The sequence below is a fragment of the Salvelinus alpinus genome, chromosome 28, assembly GCF_045679555.1.
Source record: "Salvelinus alpinus chromosome 28, SLU_Salpinus.1, whole genome shotgun sequence".
Lineage (NCBI taxonomy): Eukaryota > Metazoa > Chordata > Actinopteri > Salmoniformes > Salmonidae > Salvelinus > Salvelinus alpinus.
In genome coordinates this window covers 33,470,673-33,493,069 of record NC_092113.1, presented here as the reverse complement: position 1 = coordinate 33,493,069, position 22,397 = coordinate 33,470,673, and the positions used below count along the sequence as shown (strand labels likewise).

The 22,397-nt window shown below is 45.3% G+C and overlaps 1 protein-coding gene across 4 annotated transcripts in view; it reads left to right on the top strand.

Moving 5' to 3' along the window:
- The window catches only part of LOC139557732 (activin receptor type-1-like), a 35,258-nt gene extending 16,000 nt beyond the window's left edge, over positions 1 to 19,258 (top strand). For all 4 annotated transcript variants that reach the window (XM_071372866.1, XM_071372867.1, XM_071372868.1 and 1 more), the window contains 2 exons: positions 14,967 to 15,097; positions 18,246 to 19,258. In XM_071372866.1, the coding sequence (XP_071228967.1) occupies positions 14,967 to 15,097; positions 18,246 to 18,392 (278 nt within the window). In that variant the 3' untranslated portion in view covers positions 18,393 to 19,258. The remainder of the gene's footprint in view (positions 1 to 14,966; positions 15,098 to 18,245) is intronic.
- Positions 19,259 to 22,397: the final 3,139 nt, after the last annotated feature.

Genomic DNA, 22,397 nt, shown 5'->3' with positions numbered 1-22,397 from the left:
TTTCACCCAGTAGATATGGGAGTTTATCAAAATTGGATTTGTTTTCAAATTCTTTGTGGATCTGTGTAATCTGAGGGAAATATGTCTCTCTAATATGGTCATACATTGGGCAGGAGGTTAGGAAGTGCAGCTCAGTTTCCACCTCATTTTGTGGGCAGTGAGCACATAGCCTGTCTTCTCTTGAGAGCCATGTCTGCCTACGGCGGCCTTTCTCAATAGCAAGGCTATGCTCACTGAGTCTGTACATAGTCAAAGCTTTCCTTAAGTTTGGGTCAGTCACAGTGGTCAGGTATTCTGCCACTGTGTACTCTCTGTTTAGGGCCAAATAGCATTCTAGTTTGCTCTGTTTTTTTGTTAATTCTTTCCAATGTGTCAAGTAATTATCTTTTTGTTTTCTCATGATTTGGTTGGGTCTAATTGTGCTGTTGTCCTGGGGCTCTGTGGGGTGTGTTTGTGTTTGTGAACAGAGCCCTAGGACCAGCTTGCTTAGGGGACTCTTCTCCAGGTTCATCTCTCTGTAGGTGATGGCTTTGTTATGGAAGGTTTGGGAATCGCTTCCTTTTAGGTGGTTGTAGAATTTAACGGCTCTTTTCTGGATTTTGATAATTAGTGGGTATCGGCCTAATTCTGCTCTGCATGCATTATTTGGTGTTCTACGTTGTACACGGAGGATATTTTTGCAGAATTCTGCATGCAGAGTCTCAATTTGGTGTTTGTCCCATTTTGTGAAATCTTGGTTGGTGAGCGGACCCCAGACCTCACAACCATAAAGGGCAATGGGCTCTATGACTGATTCAAGTATTTTTAGCCAGATCCTAATTGGTATGTTGAAATTTATGTTCCTTTTGATGGCATAGAATGCCCTTCTTGCCTTGTCTCTCAGATCGTTCACAGCTCTGTGGAAGCTACCTGTGGTGCTGATGTTTAGGCCGAGGTATGTATAGTTTTTTGTGTGCTCTAGGGCAACGGTGTCTAGATGGAATTTGTGGTCCTGGCGACTGGACCTTTTTTGGAACACCATTATTTTGGTCTTACTGAGATTTACTGTCAGGGCCCAGGTCTGACAGAATCTGTGCAGAAGATCTAGGTGCTGTTGTAGGCCCTCCTTGGTTGGTGACAGAAGCACCAGATCATCAGCAAACAGTAGACATTTGACTTCGGATTCTAGTAGGGTGAGACCGGGTGCTGCAGACTGTTCTAATGCTCGCGCCAATTCATTGATATATATGTTGAAGAGGGTGGGGCTTAAGCTGCATCCCTGTCTCACCCCACGACCCTGTGAGAAGAAATGTGTGTGTCTTTTGCCAATTTTAACCGCACACTTGTTGTTTGTGTACATGGATTTTATAATGTCGTATGTTTTACCCCCAACACCACTTTCCATCAATTTGTATAGCAGACCCTCATGCCAAATTGAGTCGAAGGCTTTTTTGAAATCAACAAAGCATGAGAAGACTTTGCCTTTGTTTTGGTTTGTTTGGTTGTCAATTAGGGTGTGTAGGGTGAATACATGGTCTGTTGTACGGTAATTTGGTAAAAAGCCAATTTGACATTTGCTCAGTACATTGTTTTCATTGAGGAAATGTACGAGTCTGCTGTTAATGATAATGCAGAGTATTTTCCCAAGGTTACTGTTGACGCATATTCCACGGTAGTTATTGGGGTCAAATTTGTCTCCACTTTTGTGGATTGGGGTGATCAGTCCTTGGTTCCAAATATTGGGGAAGATGCCAGAGCTAAGGACGATGTTAAAGAGTTTTAATATAGCCAATTGGAATTTGTTGTCTGTATATTTGATCATTTCATTAAGGATACCATCAACACCACAGGCCTTTTTGGGTTGGAGGGTTTTTATTTTGTCCTGTAACTCATTCAAGGTAATTGGAGAATCCAGTGGGTTCTGGTAGTCTTTAATAGTTGATTCTAGGATTTGTATTTGATCATGTATATGTTTTTGCTCTTTATTCTTTGTTATAGAGCCAAAAAGATTGGAGAAGTGGTTTACCCATACATCTCCATTTTGGATAGATAACTCTTCATGTTGTTTGTTTAGTGTTTTCCAATTTTCCCAGAATTGGTTAGAGTCTATGGATTCTTCAATTACATTGAGCTGATTTCTGACGTGCTGTTCCTTCTTTTTCCGTAGTGTATTTCTGTATTGTTTTAGTGATTCACCATAGTGAAGGCGTAGACTCAGGTTTTCCGGGTCTCTATGTTTTTGGTTGGACAGGTTTCTCAATTTATTTCTTAGATTTTTGCATTCTTTATCAAACCATTTGTCATTGTTGTTCATTTTCTTCGGTTTTCTATTTGAGATTTTTAGATTTGATAGGGAAGCTGAGAGGTCAAAAATACTGTTAAGATTTTCTACTGCCAAGTTTACACCTTCACTATTGCAGTGGAACGTTTTACCCAGGAAGTTGTCTAAAAGGGATTGAATTTGCTGTTGCCTAATTGTTATTTAGTAGGTTTCCAAACTGCATTCCTTCCATCTATAGCATTTCTTAATGTTACTCAGTTCCTTTGGCTTTGATGCCTCATGATTGAGTATTGCTCTGTTCAAGTAGACTGTGATTTTGCTGTGGTCTGATAGGGGTGTCAGTGGGCTGACTGTGAACGCTCTGAGAGACTCTGGGTTGAGGTCAGTGATAAAGTAGTCTACAGTGCTACTGCCAAGAGATGAGCTATAGGTGTACCTACCATAGGAGTCCCCTCGAAGCCTACCATTGACTATGTACATACCCAGCGTGCGACAGAGCTGCAGGAGTTGTGACCCGTTTTTGTTGGTTATGTTGTCATAGTTGTGCCTAGGTGGGCATATGGGGGAGGGAATGCTGTCACCTCCAGGTAGGTGTTTGTCCCCCTGTGTGCTGAGGGTGTCAGGTTCCTGTCCAGTTCTGGCATTTAGGTCGCCACAGACTAATACATGTCCCTGGGCCTGGAAATGATTGATTTCCCCCTCCAGGATGGAGAAGCTGTCTTCATTAAAGTATGGGGATTCTAGTGGGGGGATATAGGTAGCACACAGGAGGACATTTTTCTCTGTTAAGATAATTTCCTTTTGAATTTCTAGCCAAATGTAAAATGTTCCTGTTTTGATTAATTTAATGGAGTGAGTTAGGTCTGCTCTATACCAAATTAGCATTCCCCCTGAGTCCCTTCCCTGTTTCACACCTGGTAGTTTGGTGGATGGGACTACCAGCTCTCTGTAACCTAGAGGGCAACCAGTGGGTCCGTCTCCTCTATACCATGTTTCTTGCAGGATGACAATGTCTGCATTACCGATTTCTTTGGTGAAGTCCGGGTTCCTGCTCTTTAGGCCAAAGGCAGATGACCTCAGACCTTGGATATTCCAGGATGATATAGTGAAGGCTTTTTGTTCCATAAAGTGTCCAATGTTGTTGGTCGGGGTTTGGCCTCAGGCCAGTAAGTGTGAGCAGAGCCTGCTGAGCATCTGGTACATGCCGTTGGCTTGGGCGAGTGTAAGAGTGGGGGTTGGGCCTGTTTGCCCGCTCACTACCTGGGCGTATGTGTGACTTCCATGTTGATGCCCTCTTTGCGGGGGTGGGGTGCATGGGGTGGGCAGGAGTGGCATGGGTCTGATCTGAGGGGGCCTAAATTGGGTGTGGGCATGGTTGATGTGGGGGGGGTGTGTAGGTCCAGGGGGGGGTCCTGGAGGTCTTGGAGGGTGTCTCGCTGGTCTGGGTGGGGTGTCTATTGATCTGTTGCTCCTGTGTGAAGTGTTGGGGCTTCGTTTGAGAGCGATGTCCTTTAGAGTCCGGGCAAAGGTGGGCACTGCTGCCTTGTAGAGGTGGACCTGGTCATAGAGGCTGTTCAAGTCCAGGGTGGAGTGGTGGGCCAGAAAAACATTTGGTTTTGAGGCACAGTCACGGGAAATGCTTGCGTTTACCCGCTGTATTGTAGCAGGGTGGAAGTCTTTTCGTGGTAGCAGGGTGGAGATGACCACTTGTGCGTTGGGGAAAGTAGAAGAAGCTTTTTCAATCACTCCCTTCAGTGCTGTGGCCACCCTTTCCTGCTGTGCTCTCAGGTCGTTTGTGCCTGTGTGTATTATTATGTGGCTAGGTGAGCCTAGTTTGTCCTCAGACAGAAGGTCTAGGGCGCGCTGGGTGTTTGGACACCAGAGTTTAGACACACTGTGTTTGGGAAAAAGTTTTTTTTCTTCTATATATTTCCCATTTGAGTCCATAAGAAGGACAATCTGTGTCTTGTGTTTGTCCTCAGTGGGTGTGGGGGGGTTGTCAGGAGGGCTATCAGGGTGGCTGACAGGGGGGGTGCTCAGAGGGGATGAGAGCTGCTGGGCTTGGGGTTTTTCTTTTGTCTGTTCTGTTGTGATGTCGTTTCTATGGTCAGGGTCTGGTGTGGACTGTTCTGCTGTGGTGTCGAGACTTTTGTCGGGTGCTGAGGTGGGCTGTTCTGCTGGCGTCTCTGTGGGGATGGCCACCTCCCTAGTGGGTTGTTCTCTGTCACATGCCATCCCCCTCAACCTCTCCTCCAGCAGTCTGATCCTCTCCTCCATCCCCTTCTCCCTCTCCTCCTGTAGTCTGATCCTCTCCTCCATCCCCTTCTCCCTCTCCTCCTGTAGTCTGATCCTCTCCTCCATCCCCCTCTCCCTCTCCTCCTGTAGTCTGATCCTCTCCTCTAGTGCTCTGTTCTTCTCCTGCTCCTGCTCTTTCTCCTGTTGATGTTGTCTCACCACTGTCCATAGTGCAGATATGTCTTTCTCCACCTCCAGCTCTCCAGGTCTGGTTAAGGGGGTGTTGTTGTGCTGGACTGTTGTCTGGGTCTGTGCTGACTGGAGTGTGATCACCTGCTGTTCCAGCTCCACCTGCCTTACCTCCAGCTGGGTGAATTTATCCTTCATTTCAATGAGGGAGAAGTACTCTGTACTGGGAGGTTGACTGTCTGCTGAGGGTTGCTCGTCTGTGGGGTTATATGGTGAAGAGGTTTGGTCTGACCCACTTGGGGTGGGGGTATCTTTATCAAGGGAGAGCTTCTCCTGCTGGGCTAATTCTTTGATTAGGTGAAAGTCCAGCTGAAACTGTTTGTGGTTGCCCTGTACCAATACTGTTCCAGACTTATAGAGATTTATATTAGCTGACTCCTCGTCCTCATTGTCAAGAATCCTGAGTTTCCACCCCTCGTTAACCCCCCCTCTCTTAACAGAGGGGTAGTGTGCTAATATAGCACTGTGCCATGCCTGGGGATGGTTTGTGTGGAAGATAAGGTTGCTGATGTTCCCATTTTTGTAATAGTCAGCAAAAAGTGTCTCTTGATTTTCCATAAGGAGCTTCATTTTGTGATCTTTTCTTGTCTTGTCATTTTTTACATGCACAGGGTACTGTATTTTAATTACCTCTGAACAGCAGGAGGGAGCTTCTAAGGCCTCTCCATTTGGTTGGGGTAGACTATTCGACTCTCCTGCCATTGTTGGGCTAATGGGCTTTGACACCTCTCACTTGACACTTAAGTGCTAGTTGAAGCTGTATCAAGCTTGGCAGAATTATATTACTATTCAGTCCTTATAAAGTAGTGTCATGTATTTTTCTTCTTGGCTTTTGGAAATCAAATATAGTTTCAGACTAAACATTACTCACTCAGTTCCAGGTTGGGTGGTGTTCTCAGGTTTCTGTTGTTTTCCAGAGGATTTGCTGAATATAATAATTAATCCTTGGTAGATGTGAACCTTCCAGGTGATTCCGTAAATCCGTCCAAAATCAGGTTGTAGGTTTTGAGTTTTGATTTGAAGTGAAGGTTATGTTGTAGAGGGTAGCATCCTGTATGGGTTCCTGACAAAAAATCCAAGTTTATCTAACTCTAAATTTATATTTTTTAAAGAAAATGCTGAAAAATGCAGGAGCTCATCTGATCGTGACCTACCTCTCTCTCTCTCTCTCTTTCTCTCTCTCTCTCTCTCTTTCTCTCTCTCTCTCTCTCCCTCTCCCTCTCCCTCTCCCTCTCTCTCTCTCTCTCTCTCTCTCTCTCTCTCTCTCTCTCTCTCTCTCTCTCTCTCTCTCTCTCTCTCTCTCTCTCTCTCTCTCTCTCTCTCTCTCTCTCTCTCTCTCCCTCTTTCTCTCTCTCTCTCTCTCTCTCTCTCTCTCTCTCTCTCTATCTCTCTTTCTCTCTCTCTCTCTCTCTTTCTCTCTCTCTCTCTCTCCCTCTCCCTCTCTCTCTCTCTCTCTCTCTCTCTCTCTCTCTCTCTCTCTCTCTCTCTCTCTCTCTCTCTCTCTGTTTCAGTACTGTTTCAGTCCTGTGTGAAGTTAAATATGAATACCGTATGTGTATGAAGTTGGAAGTTTACATACACTTAGGGTGGAGTCATTAAAACTCGTTTGTCAACCACCCCACAAATTTCTTGTTAACAAACTATAGTTTTGGCAAGTCGGTTAGGACATCTACTTTGTGCACGACACAAGTAATTTTTCCAACAATTGTTCACAGACAGATTATTTCACTTATAATTCACTGTATCACAATTCCAGTGGGTCAGAAGTTTACATACACTACGTTGACTGTGCCTTTAAACAGCTTGGAAAATTCCAGAAAATGATGTCATGGCTTTAGAAGCTTCTAAGTTTTTATTTATTTATTTTTAATTTAACCTTTATTTAACCAGGTAGGCTAGTTGAGAACAAGTTCTCATTTGCAACTGCGACCTGGCCAAGATAAAGCATAGCAATTCGACACATACAACACAGAGTTACACATGGAATAAACAAAACATACAGTCAATAATACAGTAGAAAACAAGTGTGCAAATGAGGTAAGATAAGGGAGTTAAGGCAATAAATAGGCCATGGTGGCGAAGTAATTACAATATAGCAATTAAACACTGGAATGGTAGATGTGCAGGAGATGAATGTGCAAGTAGAGATACTGGGGTGCAAAGGAGCAAGATAAATATATAAATACAGTATGGGGATGAGGTAGGTAGATAGATGGGCTGTTTACAGATGGGCTATGTACAGGTGCAGTGATCTGTGAGCTGCTCTGACAGCTGGCATCAATTGACATCATTTGAGTCAATTGGAGGTGTACCTGTGGATGTATTTCAAGGCCTACCTTCAAACTCAGTGCCTCTTTGCTTGACATCATGGGAAAATCTAAAGAAATCAGCCAAGACCTCAGAAAAAAAATTGTCCTTGGGAGCAATTTCCAAAAGCCTGAAGGTACCACGTCCATCTGTACAAACAATAGTACGCAAGTATAAACACCATGGGACCACGCAGTCGTCATACCGCTCAGGAAGGAGACGCGTTCTGTCTCCTAGAGATAAACGTACTTTGGCGCTTAAGTGCAAATCAGTCCCAGAACAACAGCAAAGGACCTTGTGAAGATTCTGGAGGAAACAGGTACAAAAGTATCTATATCCACAGTAAAACGAGTCCTATATCGACATAACCTGAAAGGCCGCTCAGCAAGGAAGAAGCCACTGCTCCAAAACCACCATAAAAAAGCTAGACTACGGTTTGCAACTGCACATGGAGACAAAGATCATACTTTTTGGAGAAATGTCCTCTGGTCTGATCAAACAAAAATAGAACTGTTTGGCCATAATGACCATCGTTATGTTTGGAGGGGAAAAGGGGAGGTTTGCAAGCCAAAGAACACCATCCCAACGGGGGTGGCAGCATCCTGTTGTGGTGGTGCTTTGCTGCAGGAGGGACTGGTGCACTTCTCAAAATAGATGGCATCATGAGGGAGGAAAATTATGTGGATATATTGAAGCAACATCTCAAGACATCAGTCAGGAAGTTAAAGCTTGGTCGCAAATGGGTCTTCCAAATGGACAATGACCCCAAGCATACTTCCAAGGTTGTGGCAAAATGGCTTCAGTACAACAAAGTCAAGGTATTGGAGTGGCCATCACAAAGCCCTGACCTCAATCCTATAGAACATTTGTGGGCAAAACTGAAAAAGCGTGTGCGAGCAAGGAGGCCTACAAACCTGACTCAGTTACACCAGCTCTGTCAGGAGGAATGGGCCAAAATTCACCCAACTTATTGTGGGAAGCTTGTGGAAGGCTACCCGAAACGTTTGACCCAAGTTAAACAATGTAAAGGCAATGCTACCAAATACTAATTGAGTGTATGTAAACTTCTGACCCACTGGGAATGTGATGAATGAAATAAAAGCTGAAATAAATAATTCTCTCTACTATTATTCTGACATTTCACATTCTTAAAATAAAGTGGTGATCCTAACTGATCTAAGACAGGGAATTTTTACTAGGATTAAATGTCAGGAATTGTGGATAAACTGAGTTTAAATGTATTTGGCCAAGGTGTATGTAAACTTTCGACTTCACCTGTACAACCCAAATCTAAACCAAGAGAAGATCATCACTCTATCTCATTTCTGTTTTGTCTGTCTTAGAATCTTGATTGTTATTCCAATGTCACTGAGTGTCGTGGTGTCTGTAGTGCCATGTTGTCTGTAGTGTCATGATGTCTATAGTGTTATGGTGTCTGTAGTGTCATGATGTCTATAGTGTTATGGTGTCTGTAGTGTCATGGTGTCTGTAGTGTCATAGTGGCATGGTGTCTGTAGTGTCATGGTGTCTTTATTGTCATGGTGTCAAGATGTCTGTAGTGCCATGGTGTCTGTAGTGTCATGGTGTCTATAGTGTCATGGTGCCGGGCTGTCTTTAATGCCATGGTGTCTGTTGTGGCATGGTGTTATGGTGTCTGTAGTGGCATGGTGTCTGTAGTTCGTGGTGTCTGTAGTGTCATGGTGCCTGTAGTGCTGTGGTGTATGTGGTGTCATGGTGCCTGTGGTGTCTGTAGTGTTGTGGCGTCTGTAGTGTCATGGTGTCTGTAGTGTCATGTTGTTTTTAGTGTCATGGTGTCTGTAGTGTCATGGTGCCTGTAGTGTCATGGTGTCTGTAGTTCATGGTGTCTGTAAATTCATGGTGTCAGGGTGGTCCTGGAGTTAATGATGTCTGTGGTGGTGTCTGTAGTTCATGGTGTCTGTAGTGATGTGGTGTCTGCAGTACATGGTGTCTGTGGTGTCATGGTGTCTGTAGTTCATGGTGTCTGTAGTGATGTGGTGTCTGTAGTACATGGTGTCTGTGGTGTCATGGTGTCTGTGGTGTTGTGGGGTCTATAGTGTCATGGTGTCTGTAGTGTCATTGTGTCTGTGGTGGCATGGTGTCAAGATGTCTGTAGTGCCATGGTGTCTGTAGTGTCATGGTGTCTGTAGTGTCATGGTGTCGGGAGGTCTGTAGTGCCACAGTGTCTGTAGTGTCATGGTGTCATAGTTTCATGATGTCTATAGTGTCCTGGTGTTATGGTGTCTGTAGTGTCATGGTGTCTGTAGTGTCGTGGTGTCTGTAATGTCATGGTGTCTGTAGTGTCATGGTGTCTGTAGTGGCATGGTGCCATGATGTCTGTTGTTTCATGGTGCCTGTCGTGTTGTGGCGTATGTGGTGTCATGGTGCCTGTGGTGTCTGTAGTGTTGTGGTGTCTGTAGTGGCATGTTGTTTGTAGTGTCATGGTGTATGCAGTGTCATGGTGTCTGTAGTGTCATGGTGTCTGTAGTGTCATGGTGTCTGTAGTGCATGGTGTCTGTAGTGTCATGGTGTCTGTAGTTCATGGTGTCTGTCATGGCATGGTGTCTTTGGTGTCTGTAGTTCATGATGTATGTGGTGTTGAAGTGTCTGTAGTTCATGGTGTCTGTGGTACATGGTGTCTGTGGTGTCTGTAGTGTATGTAGTTCCTGGTGTCTGTGGTGTCATGGTGTTGTGGTGTCTATGGTTCATGGCGACTGTGGTGTCATGGTGTCTGTAGTGTCGTGGTGCCTGTAGTGTCATGGTGCCTGCAGTGTCGTGGTGTCTGTATTGTTGTACTGTCTGTAGTGTTGAACTGTCTGTAGTGTTGTGGTGTCTTTAGTGCCATGGTGTCTGTGGTGTCATGGTGTCTGTAGTGTTGTGGTGTCTGTAGTGGCGTGGTGTCATGTTCTCTCCAGTGCCATGGTGCCTGTAGTGTCATGGTACCTGAAAGTGTCTGTAGTGTCATTGTGTCTGTATATTGTTGTGGTGTCATGATGTCTGTAGTGTCATGATGTCTGTATTGTCATGCTGTTTGTTTTATCATGATGTCTGTAGTGTCATGGTGTCTGCAATTCATTTTGTATGTTGTGTCATGGTGTATGTTGTGTCATGGTGTCTGTAGTGTCATGGTGTCTGTAGTGTCATGGTGTCTGTAATGTCATGGTGTATGTTGTGTCTGTAGTGTGATGATGTCTATAGTGTCCTGGTGTTATGGTGTTTGCAGTGTCATGGTGTCTTTAGTGTCATGGTGTCTGTAATGTCATGGTGTCTGTAGTGTCATGGTGCCATGATGTCTGTAGTGTCATGGTGTCATGGTGTCTGTTGTTTACGGTGTAAGTGGTGTTGTGGTGTCTGTAGTTTGTGGTGTCTGTATTGTCATGGTGCCTGTAGTGTTGTGGTGTCTGTAGTGTTGTGGTGTCTGTAGCGTCGTGGTGTCTGTAGTGTCGTGGTGTTTGTAGTGTCATGTTGTCTGTAGTGTCATGGTGTCTGTAGTGGCATGGTGTCTGTAGTGTTGTCGTGTCTGTAGTGTCATGATGTCTGTGGTTAATGGTGTCTGTAGTGTCATGATGTCTGTGGTGTCATGGTGTCTGTAGTGTCATGGTGTTTGTAGTGTCATGTTGTCTGTAGTGTCATGGTGTCTGTAGTGTCATGGTGTCTGTTGTTCATGGTGTCTGTGGTGTCATGGTGCTTGTAGTGTTGTGGTGCATGTAGTGTCATGATGTTTGTTGTATCATGATGTCTGTAGTGTCATGGTGTCTTTAATTCATGGTGTCTATCGTATCATGGTGTCTGTAGTGTCATGGTGTCTGTTGTTCATGCTGTCTGTAATGTCATGGTGTGTGTTGTGTCTGTAGTGTGATGATGTCTATGGTGTCTTTAGTTTCATGGAGTCTGTGGTGTCATGGTGTCTGTAATGTCACGGTGTCTGTTGTGCCATGGTGCCATGACGTCTGTAGTGCCATGGTGTCTGTTGTTTATGGTGTCGGTGGTGTCTGTAGTGTTGTGGTGTCTGTAGTGCCATGGTGTCTGTAGTGTCATATTGTGTCTAGTGTCGTGGTGTCAGTAGTGTTGTGGTGTCTGTAGTGGTCATGGGGTTGTAGTGCCGTGGTGCCTGTAGTGTCATGATGTTTGTTGTATCATGATGTCTGTAGTGTCATGGTGTCTGTAATTCATGGTGTCTATCATGGCATGGTGTCTGTATTGTCACGGTGTCTGTAGTTCATGCTGTCTGTAATGTCATGGTGTATGTTGTGTCTGTAGTGTGATGATGTCTATAGTGTCATGGTGTCTTTAGTGTCATGGTGTCTGTAGTGTCATGGTGCTATGATGTCTGTAGTGTCATGGTGTCTGTTGTTTATGGTGTCTGTGGTGTTGTGATGTCGGTTGTGTCTGTAGTTCGTGGTGTCTGTTGTGTTCGTGGTGCCTGTAGTGTCGTGGTGTCTGTAGTAGAGATCTACCGATTATGATTTTTCAACGCCGATACCGATTATTGGAGGACAAAAAAATCCGATACCGATTAATCGGCCGATAAAAAAATATATATACAGTGGGGAGAACAAGTATTTGATACACTGCCGATTTTGCAGGTTTTCCTACTTACAAAGCATGTAGAGGTCTGTAATTTTTATCATAGGTACACTTCAACTGTGAGAGACGAAATCTAAAACAAAAATCCAGAAAATCACATTGTATGATTTTGAAGTAATTAATTTGCATTTTATTGCATGACATAAGTATTTGATACATCAGAAAAGCAGAACTTAATATTTGGTACAGAAACCTTTGTTTGCAATTACAGAGGTCATACGTTTCCTGTAGTTCTTGACCAGGTTTGCACACACTGCAGCAGGGATTTTGGCCCACTCCTCCATACAGACCTTCTCCAGATCCTTCAGGTTTCGGGGCTGTCGCTGGGCAATACGGACTTTCAGCTCCCTCCAAAGATTTTCTATTGGGTTCAGGTCTGGAGACTGGCTAGGCCACTCCAGGACCTTGAGATGCTTCTTACGGAGCCACTCCTTTGTTGCCCTGGCTGTGTGTTTCGGGTCGTTGTCATGCTGGAAGACCCAGCCACGACCCATCTTCAATGCTCTTACTGAGGGTAGGAGGTTGTTGGCCAAGATCTCGCGATACATGGCCCCATCCATCCTCCCCTCAATACGGTGCAGTCGTCCTGTCCCCTTTGCAGATAGCATCCCCAAAGAATGATGTTTCCACCTCCATGCTTCACGGTTGGGATGGTGTTCTTGGGGTTGTACTCATCCTTCTTCCTCCTCCAAACACGGCGAGTGGAGTTTAGACCAAAAAGCTCTATTTTTGTCTCATCAGACCACATGACCTTCTCCCATTCCTCCTCTGGATCATCCAGATGGTCATTGGCAAACTTCAGACGGGCCTGGACATGCGCTGGCTTGAGCAGGGGGACCTTGCGTGCGCTGCAGGATTTTAATCCATGACGGCGTAGTGTGTTACTAATGGTTTTCTTTGAGACTGTGGTCCCAGCTCTCTTCAGGTCATTGACCAGGTCCTGCTGTGTAGTTCTGGGCTGATCCCTCACCTTCCTCATGATCATTGATGCCCCACGAGGTGAGATCTTGCATGGAGCCCCAGACCGAGGGTGATTGACCGTCATCTTGAACTTCTTCCATTTTCTAATAATTGCGCCAACAGTTGTTGCCTTCTCACCAAGCTGCTTGCCTATTGTCCTGTAGCCCATCCCAGCCTTGTGCAGGTCTACAATTTTATCCCTGATGTCCTTACACAGCTCTCTCGTCTTGGCCATTGTGGAGAGGTTGGAGTCTGTTTGATTGAGTGTGTGGACAGGTGTGTTTTATACAGGTAACGAGTTCAAACAGGTGCAGTTAATACAGGTAATGAGTGGAGAACAGGAGGGCTTCTTAAAGAAAAACTAACAGGTCTGTGAGAGCCGGAATTCTTACTGGTTGGTAGGTGATCAAATACTTATGTCATGCAATAAAATGCAAATTAATTACTTAAAAATCATACAATGTGATTTTCTGGATTTTTGTTTTAGATTCCGTCTCTCACAGTTGAAGTGTACCTATGATAGAAATTACAGACCTCTACATGCTTTGTAAGTAGGAAAACCTGCAAAATCGGCAGTGTATCAAATACTTGTTCTCCCCACTGTATATATATATGTATTTATATATATATATATATATATATATATATATATATATATATAAATAAACACACACACATTTTTGTAATAATGACAATTGCAACAATACTGAGTGAACAATGAACACTTTTATTTTAACTTACTATAATCCATAAATAAAATCAATTTAGTCTCAAATAACATGAGAACATATGTTAAAACGAACCACCAGCTTTCATGGGTCTTCAATATTCCCAGTTAAGAAGTTTTGGGTTGTAGTGCAGAAAGCAGAGCTTGTCTGCATGGTCCCCTGTCAGTCTGCTCCTCCTCGAAACACAGACCTTATTTGAAGTAGATCAAGACATTCTCTATGGAAGACATGAACGGTAAAATAACGAAGGAACCCCTTTCAAGTTCAGCCGCAAGTTATTACAGGAATTATAACGAGTCGACTATTTCTCTCTAAACCATATACCTTTGACTAATCCGGAAACTATCACCTCGAAAACAAAAAGTTTATTCCGTTCCGTATTTTATCTAACGGGTGGCATCCATGATTCTAAATATTCCTGTTACATTGCACAACCTTCAATGTTTTGTCATAATTACGTAAAATTCTGGCAAATTAGTTCGCAAAGAGCCAGGTGGCCCAAACTGTTGCATATACCCTGACTCTGCGTGCAATGAACGCAAGAGAAATGACACAATTTCACCTGGTTAATATTGCCTGCTAACCTGGATTTCTTTTAGCTAAATATGCAGGTTTAAAAATATATACTTGTGTATTGATTTTAAGATGGTTAATTACACATTGGAGCAATGACAGTCATTGATTGATTGTTTTTTATAAGATAAGTTTAATGCTAGCTAGCAATTTACCTTAGCTTACTGCATTCGCGTAACAGGCAGGCTCCTCGTGGAGTGCAATGTAATCAGGTGTTAGAGCATTGGACTAGTTAACTGTAAGGTTGCAAGATTGGATCCCCCGAGCTGACAAGGTTAAACATCTGTCGTTCTGCCACGACACTATGGTGTCTGTAGTGTCGTGGTGTCTGTAGTGTCGTTGTGTCTGTATATTGTCGTGGTGTCATGATGTCTGTAGTGTCATGATGTTTGTTGTGTCATGATGTCTGTAGTGTCATGATGTTTGTTGTATAATGATGTCTGTAGTGTCATGATGTTTGTTGTGTCATGATGTCTGTAGTGTCATGATGTTTGTTGTGTCATGATGTCTGTAGTGTCATGATGTTTGTAGTATCATGATGTCTGTAGTGTCATGATGTTTGTAGTGTCATGATGTCTGTAGTGTCATGATGTTTGTTGTGTCATGATGTCTGTAGTGTCATGATGTTTGTTGTATCATGATGTCTGTAGTGTCATGATGTTTGTTGTATCATGATGTCTGTAGTGTCATGATGTTTGTAGTATCATGATGTCTGTAGTGTCATGATGTTTGTTGTATCATGATGTCTGTAGTGTCATGATGTTTGTTGTATCATGATGTCTGTAGTGTCATGATGTCTGTAGTGTCATGATGTCTGTAGTGTCATGATGTTTGTTGTATCATGATGTCTGTAGTGTCCTGATGTTTGTTGTATCATGATGTCTGTAGTGTCATGATGTTTGTAGTTTTCCCACCAAATCTTTGCCACCTCAGTCATCATTATGTAAGATGGAATGTTGGCTGACTCCTTTGGAATGAAGACGTAGATATACTGGTACTGACTGTATATGTAACATGTTCCTCAGGTGTGATTGTGTTTGTTGTTCCAGGGATAGTGGAAGAGTACCGTCCGCCCTTCTTTGACATGGTGCCCTCTGACCCCAGCTTTGAGGAGATGAAGAAGGTGGTGTGTGTGGACAAGCAAAGACCCTGTATGCACAACAGGCTGCACTCCCACCCGGTGAGACACACACATGCACATACTCTGAGTGCACAAAACATTAGGAACACCTGCTCTTTCCATGACATAGTCTGACCAGGTTAATCCAGATGAAAGCTATGGTCCCTTATTGATGTCACTTGATAAATCGACTTTAATCAAATCAAAATCAAATTTGGTTGGTCACATACACATGGTTAGCAGATGTTATTGCGAGTGTCGCGAAATGCTTATAGTGTAGCGAAATGCTTATATGCGTATATGAAGGGGAGGAGACAGGTTAAAGAAGGATTTTTAAGCCTTGATACAATTGAGACATGGATTGTGTATGTGTGCCATTCAGAGGGTGAATGAGCAAGACAAAAGATTTAAGTGCCTTTGAACGGGGTATGGTAGTAGGTGCCAGGCGCACCGGTTTGAGAATGTCAAGAGCTGCAATGCTGCTGGGTTTTTCATGCTCAACAGTTTCTTGTGTTTATCAAGAATGGTCCTCCACCCAAAAGACATCCAGACAATTTGATACAACTGTGGGAAGTATTGGAGTCAACATGGGCCAGCATCCCTGTGGAACGCTTTCGACACCTTGTTGTCCATGCCCCGACGAATTGAAGCTGTTTTGCGGGCAAAAGGGAGTGCAAGTGTAACGTTCGTCCTGGAAAGAAGGTGACCAAAACGCAGTAGTGTTCATTGTAATTTAATAAAATAACCTGAACACTGAAACAACAAAAACAACAAAGAGAGTGAGCGAAACGAAACAGTTCTGTCTGGTGCAACAACACAAAACAGAAAACAACTACCCACAACACACAGGTGGAAAAAGGCTCAATCAGAGACAACGATAGACAGCTGCCTCTGATTGAGAACCACACCCGGCCAAACACACAGAAAAGAAAACATAGAACACAAGACATAGAATGCCCACCCCAACTCACGCCCTGACCAAACCAAAATAGAGACATAAAAAGGATCTCTAAGGTCAGGGCGTGACAGTACCCCCCCCCTCCAAAGGTGCGGACTCTGGCCGCAAAACCTAAACCTATAGGGGAGGGTCTGGGTGAGCATCTATCCGCGGTGGCGGCTCTGGCACGGGACGGTGACCCTTGCCGCCGACCCCAGACAGGAGGGCGACTCTGGCGGCTCCGGACAGGAGGGCGACTCTGGCGGCTCCGGACAGGAGGGCGACTCTGGCGGCTCCGGACAGGAGGGCGACTCTGGCGGCTCCGGACAGGAGGGCGACTCTGGCGGCTCCGGACAGGAGGCAGACTCTGGCGGCTCCGGACAGGAGGCAGACTCTGGCGGCTCCGGACAGGAGGCAGACTCTGGCGGCTCCGGACAGGAGGCAGACGCTGGCGGCTCCGGACTGGGGATCGACGCTGGAGGCTCCGGACTGGGGATCGTCGCTGGAGGCTCCGGACTGAAGGGCGTCACTGGAGTGGAGAGACACACAGGAGGCTTCGTGCCATGGATCATCACTGGAGGCTTCTTGCCATGGATCATCACTGGAGGCTTCGTGCCATGGATCATCACTGGAGGCTTCGTGCCATGGATCATCACTGGGTGCTTTGTGCCATGGATCATCACTGGAGGCTTCGTGCCATGGATCATCACTGGAGGCTTCATGCCATGGATCATCACTGGAGGCTTCGTGCCATGGATCACCACTGGAGGCTTTTTGCCATGGATCATCACTGGAGGCTTCGTGCCAAGAATCATCACTGGAGGCTTCGTGCCATGGATCATCACTGGAGGCTTCTTGCCATGGATCATCACTGGTGGCTTCGTGCCATGGATCATCACTGGAGGCTTCTTGCCATGGATCATCACTGGAGGCTTCGTGCCATGGATCACCACTGGAGTGGAGAGACACACCGGAGGCCTGGCTCTGGAAGAAGGCACAGGACTCACCAGGCTGGGGAGACATGCAGGAGAGTTAGGGCTTAGCACAGGCACAGGACTCACCAGGCTGGGGAGACATGCAGGAGGCCTCTTCCTTGGCCGAGGCACCGGATACACTGGGCCGTGGAGGCGCACTGGCGGTCTCGAGCGCAGAGCTAGCACAACTCGTCCTGGCTGGATCCCCCCTGTAGTGCGGGGAGTTGGAACAGGCCACACAGGGCTGTGCTGGCGAACCGGGGATACCGTGCGTAGGGCTGGCGCAGGATAACCCGGGCCGAGGAGACGCACTGGAGGCCTGGAGAGCAGGGCTGGCACACTCCGTCCTGGCTCGATGCCCACTCTAGCCCGGCCGATGCGAGGAGCTGGGATATAGCGCACCGGGCTATGAGTGCGCACTGAGGACGCCGTGCGCATCACCCCATAGCACGGGGCCTGACCAGTCACATGCTCGCCACGGTAAGCACGGGGAGTTGGCTCAGGTCTCCTACCTGACTCCGCCAATCTCCTCGTGTGCCCCCCCCCCAAAAAAAACATTCTGGGGCTGCCTCTCGTGCACGTTTCTTCGAGCCAACTCCTCGTAGCGTCGCCGCTCCGCTTTAGCTGCCTCCAGCTCCTCTTTAGGACGGCGATACTCTCCTGGCTGTGCCCAGGGTCCATTGCCGTCCAAGATTTCCTCCCATGTCCAGGAGTCCATTCCACCACGCTGCTTGGTCCTTTGGTGGTGGGTAGTCCTGTAACGATCGTCCTGGAAAGAAGGTGACCAAAACGCAGCGTCGTAAGTGTTCATTGTAATTTAATAAATAACCTGAACACTGAAACAACAAAAACAACAAAGAGAGTGAGCGAAACGAAACAGTTCTGTCTGGTGCAACAACACAAAACAGAAAACAACTACCCACAACACACAGGTGGAAAAAGGCTACCTAAGTATGGTTCTCAATCAGAGACAACGATAGACAGCTGCCTCTGATTGAGAACCACACCCGGCCAAACACACAGAAAAGAAAACATAGAACACAAGACATAGAATGCCCACCCCAACTCACGCCCTGACCAAACCAAAATAGAGACATAAAAAGGATCTCTAAGGTCAGGGCGTGACAGCAAGTCAGTATTTGGAAGGTGTTTCTAATGTTTTGTACAGTCAGTGTATAGACACGCGCACACACACCGTCAATAGTAAAGGTATAATAGTGACTTTCTAATGTACGTACAGTGATAGAACAGTGTGATTTTATGGTGGGTCTCTCTCTCTCTCTTTCTTTGTGTACAGATCCTGTCTTCCATTACCAAGATAATGAAGGAGTGTTGGTTCCAGAGCCCTCCAGCCCGCCTAACAGCTCTCCGTGTCAGGAAGACCCTCTCCAAGCTGGACCAGGACCATGACTACCCCACAGAGAAACTCAAAATGGATCTGTAGGCCTCAACTCCAGAGCAGGACGGACGTCTAGACAAGCAGGACGTCTAGGCCTTAACATAAGACTACAACCAGCACACCAACATTAGGGCTGATAGTCTTGTATAGAGACTATCGATATCCTTTGCTACTATGTAAGACTCTCAGTGTCCCATATTTCTGGTGCCTCTTCCTAAAAGGCCCTCACCAACCGTCCGTATACTGCCTGGATCATTTCATCAGGAATACGATAGAAGAATTTGATGTATTTGCTTTGGCATATTAATTTGGCGAGATCTGGAATGAGACAAGCATAAGCATTGACAAATAAGGACTTGGATTTTAGAAGAGTTTACTGAAAGGACTTCCATAGAACATGGACATTGTTTTCTCCTAGCGGCCCACAGGATTGAGAGATCATCAGAGTTTGGTCCTTGTTATAGCCTTATCCTGTGATGCTTTGGGGATGGACGTGCTGTGCTGCCTTTGGATCAGTGAGGCCTTGTGATGTATGATCAGAATGATCACTACAAGCGGCCGTTAATGTCTTGCTAGTGCCTTATTTGTTTTGATGCAGTATACATTTTGTATATCCTGGAAGCCTTTAGAGCTGACCATAAACAGAACCCTGATAAGGTGTTACTCATGATCATAGTATAAGCCCAGAGCTAATGAATTAGTTGTATCTAGCAATAGAATAACGTATCTTTCACCAGCATTGGATTTACTGTAAAAGCTGTTCAAAGTTAAAGTACCTATGTATATTATGATATTTATGTATTTCTATTTGTCTTTTATCTGAAATTATATATGCAATACTTTCAGTGTAGAAATACTATCATTATCATCACTACCATTCAACATTAAGGGAATAAAAAACATTACATCGATTACAGGGTATTTCATTTATCCATAGATACATGTTTATTAACCTACTAAAAATGTTTGAAATGGGTTTGTATGCTGCTCACCACACACTGAAATTACATTTGAATTAGGCTACTAAAAGATTAGCTGTTATGCTGGTAGGGAAAAGGGCACAATTGTCCACCAGAGGGCACCAAACACTTTATAGATCATCTTTGAATCAAATGAATGATCCCTTTGGTTCAGTGGAGTAGTCTTCAGCTATGTTTTTCAGCATGGGCCTACAAAAATATTGTCAACATTTTGCATATTCACTTTGTCTTTGATTTTAATTTGTTCTATTCAGATGTTATTTGTAAGTGTCAGTTGGCACTGTGAATGCCTGGTTTTATATCAGTCTTAATTGCCGGGGCAGGATGCCACTCTACAAGGAGCTATCAGCAGATATTTCAGATCTGTCAATCACATTTCAGAAGGAGAATACACCCAGACTATTTCACCCAGACCTACTGTATATTTACTTTTATGTGAATACATATCACACAGAACTTTTCCAGAGAAATGCATAATGGGAATTTGAATGGGACAAACTCCTGCTCCTCCTCATACATAAACAAATACTCTTATATACATGCACCCACATAGGCATACAGTACCAGTTAAAAGTTTGGACACACCTACACTTTTTTGGTTACTACATGATTCCATATGTGTTATTTCATAGTTTGATGTCTTCGCTGTTATTCTACAATGTAGAAAATAGTCCAAATTAAGTAAAAGCTTTGAATGAGTAGGTGTGTCCAAACTTTTGATTGTGTGCATGCATGCATGCATTAGTGTGTGTGTGTGTGTGTGTGTGTGTGTGTGTGTGTGTGTGTGTGTGTGTGTGTGTGTGTGTGTGTGTGTGTGTGTGTGTGTGTGTGTGTGTGGCCGTGTTTGTATCTCTTTGTGTTACAATGAGAGATGCATTTCTCTCACAGATATCTTCTGTTTTGACCTAGTTACAAAATGGCAAAGTGTGGTGTTAGTGAAGAGTGAAGGAAGCAGGTCTAAATTGGCCAGCATATGTTTGTATTACGTCTGGAGGCTCTCCTTTTATTTCCACAAAGAGAAGACAAGTAAAGGTTTTCAAAGTTAATCAGTGTCTATTCAACATGAGCTTAGAACACTGTGTGTGAGTGTGGACGGAAATGGATTCCAGTCTATCTGTCCATTCATCTACAATATCCATTCTTCAGCCTGTGTGTGTGTGGGTGTTTGTGTGTGTGTTGCTCTATCTGTCTGGCTGGCTGGTGTTGACCAAACTCCAGTCTGTCTGTCTGGCCATGCAGTCAGATGAAGAGCTGGTTATTTTTAACACCGTAGAAGGGGGTTGTTCAAGTATCAAAGGCCAAGCCCTGCTCTCCTTTTGAGAGAGAGAGTGAGCTGAGCCCCTCTCATGTCTTCCTCCCTGTCCAATTCCAAATGGCTTGGCTGGCTTAGATAGAAGGAGGATTTGACCAGCAGACGCTAGCGTGCGTGCACTGAAGAAATGAGCAGATTAATTGGGACAGCTTGATAACGGCTAGATATACAACTGCTGTCTGTAGAGACCAAGCAGACACTATTAGACTTCAGGGCAGAAGAGAGAGCACTAGCAAAGGGCCAGGTGATAACAGCAGCAAGAGAGAGCACTAGCAAAGGGCCAGGTGATAACAGCAGCAAGAGAGAGCACTAGCAAAGGGCCAGGTGATAACAGCAGCAAGAGAGAGAGAGCACTAGCAAAGGGCCAGGTGATAACAGCAGAAGAGAGAGCACAAAGGGCCAGGTGATAACAGCAGAAGAGAGAGCACAAAGGGCCAGGTGATAACAGCAGAAGAGAGAGCACTAGCAAAGGGCCAGGTGATAACAGCAGAAGAGAGAGCACTAGCAAAGAGCCAGGTGATAACAGCAAAAGAGAGAGCACTAGCAAAGGGCCAGGTGATAACAGCAGAAGAGAGAGCACTAGCAAAGAGCCAGGTGATAACAGCAGCAAGAGAGAGCACTAGCAAAGGGCCAGGTGATAACAGCAGAAGAGAGAGCACTAGCAAAGGGCCAGGTGATAACAGCAGAAGAGAGAGCACTAGCAAAGGGCCAGGTGATAACAGCAGAAGAGAGAGCACTAGCAAAGGGCCAGGTGATAACAGCAGCAAGAGAGAGAGAGCACTAGCAAAGAGCCAGGTGATAACAGCAGAAGAGAGAGCACTAGCAAAGGGCCAGGTGATAACAGCAGAAGAGAGAGCACTAGCAAAGGGCCAGGTGATAACAGCAGCAAGAGAGAGAGAGCACTAGCAAAGGGCCAGGTGATAACAGCAGCAAGAGAGAGCACTAGCAAAGGGCCAGGTGATAACAGCAGAAGAGAGAGCACTAGCAAAGGGCCAGGTGATAACAGCAGAAGAGAGAGAGAGCTAGCAAAGGGCCAGGTGATAACAGCAGAAGAGAGAGCACTAGCAAAGGGCCAGGTGATAACAGCAGCAAGAGAGAGCCCTAGCAAAGGGCCAGGTGATAACAGCAGCAAGAGAGAGCACTAGCAAAGGGCCATGAGATAACAGTGGAAGAGAGAGCACTAGCAAAGGGCCAGGTGATAACAGCGGAAGAGAGAGCACTAGCAAAGGGCCATGAGATAACAGCAGAAGAGAGAGCACTAGCAAAGGGCCAGGTGATAACAGCAGCAAGAGAGAGCACTAGCAAAGGGCCAGGAGATAACAGCAGAAGAGAGAGCACTAGCAAAGGGCCAGGTAATAACAGCAGAAGAGAGAGCACTAGCAAAGGGCCAGGTTATAACAGCAGCAAGAGAGAGAGAGCACTAGCAAAGGACCAGGTGATAACAGCAAAAGAGAGAGAGAGCACTAGCAAAGGGCCAGGTGATAACAGCAGAAGAGAGAGCACTAGCAAAGGGCCAGGTGATAACAGCAGCAAGAGAGAGAGAGCACTAGCAAAGGGCCAGGTGATAACAGCAGCAAGAGAGAGAGAGCACTAGCAAAGGGCCAGGTGATAACAGCAGCAAGAGAGAGCACTAGCAAAGGGCCAGGAGATAACAGCAGAAGAGAGAGCACTAGCAAAGGTCCAGGTAATAACAGCAGAAGAGAGAGCACTAGCAAAGGGCCAGGTTATAACAGCAGCAAGAGAGAGAGAGCACTAGCA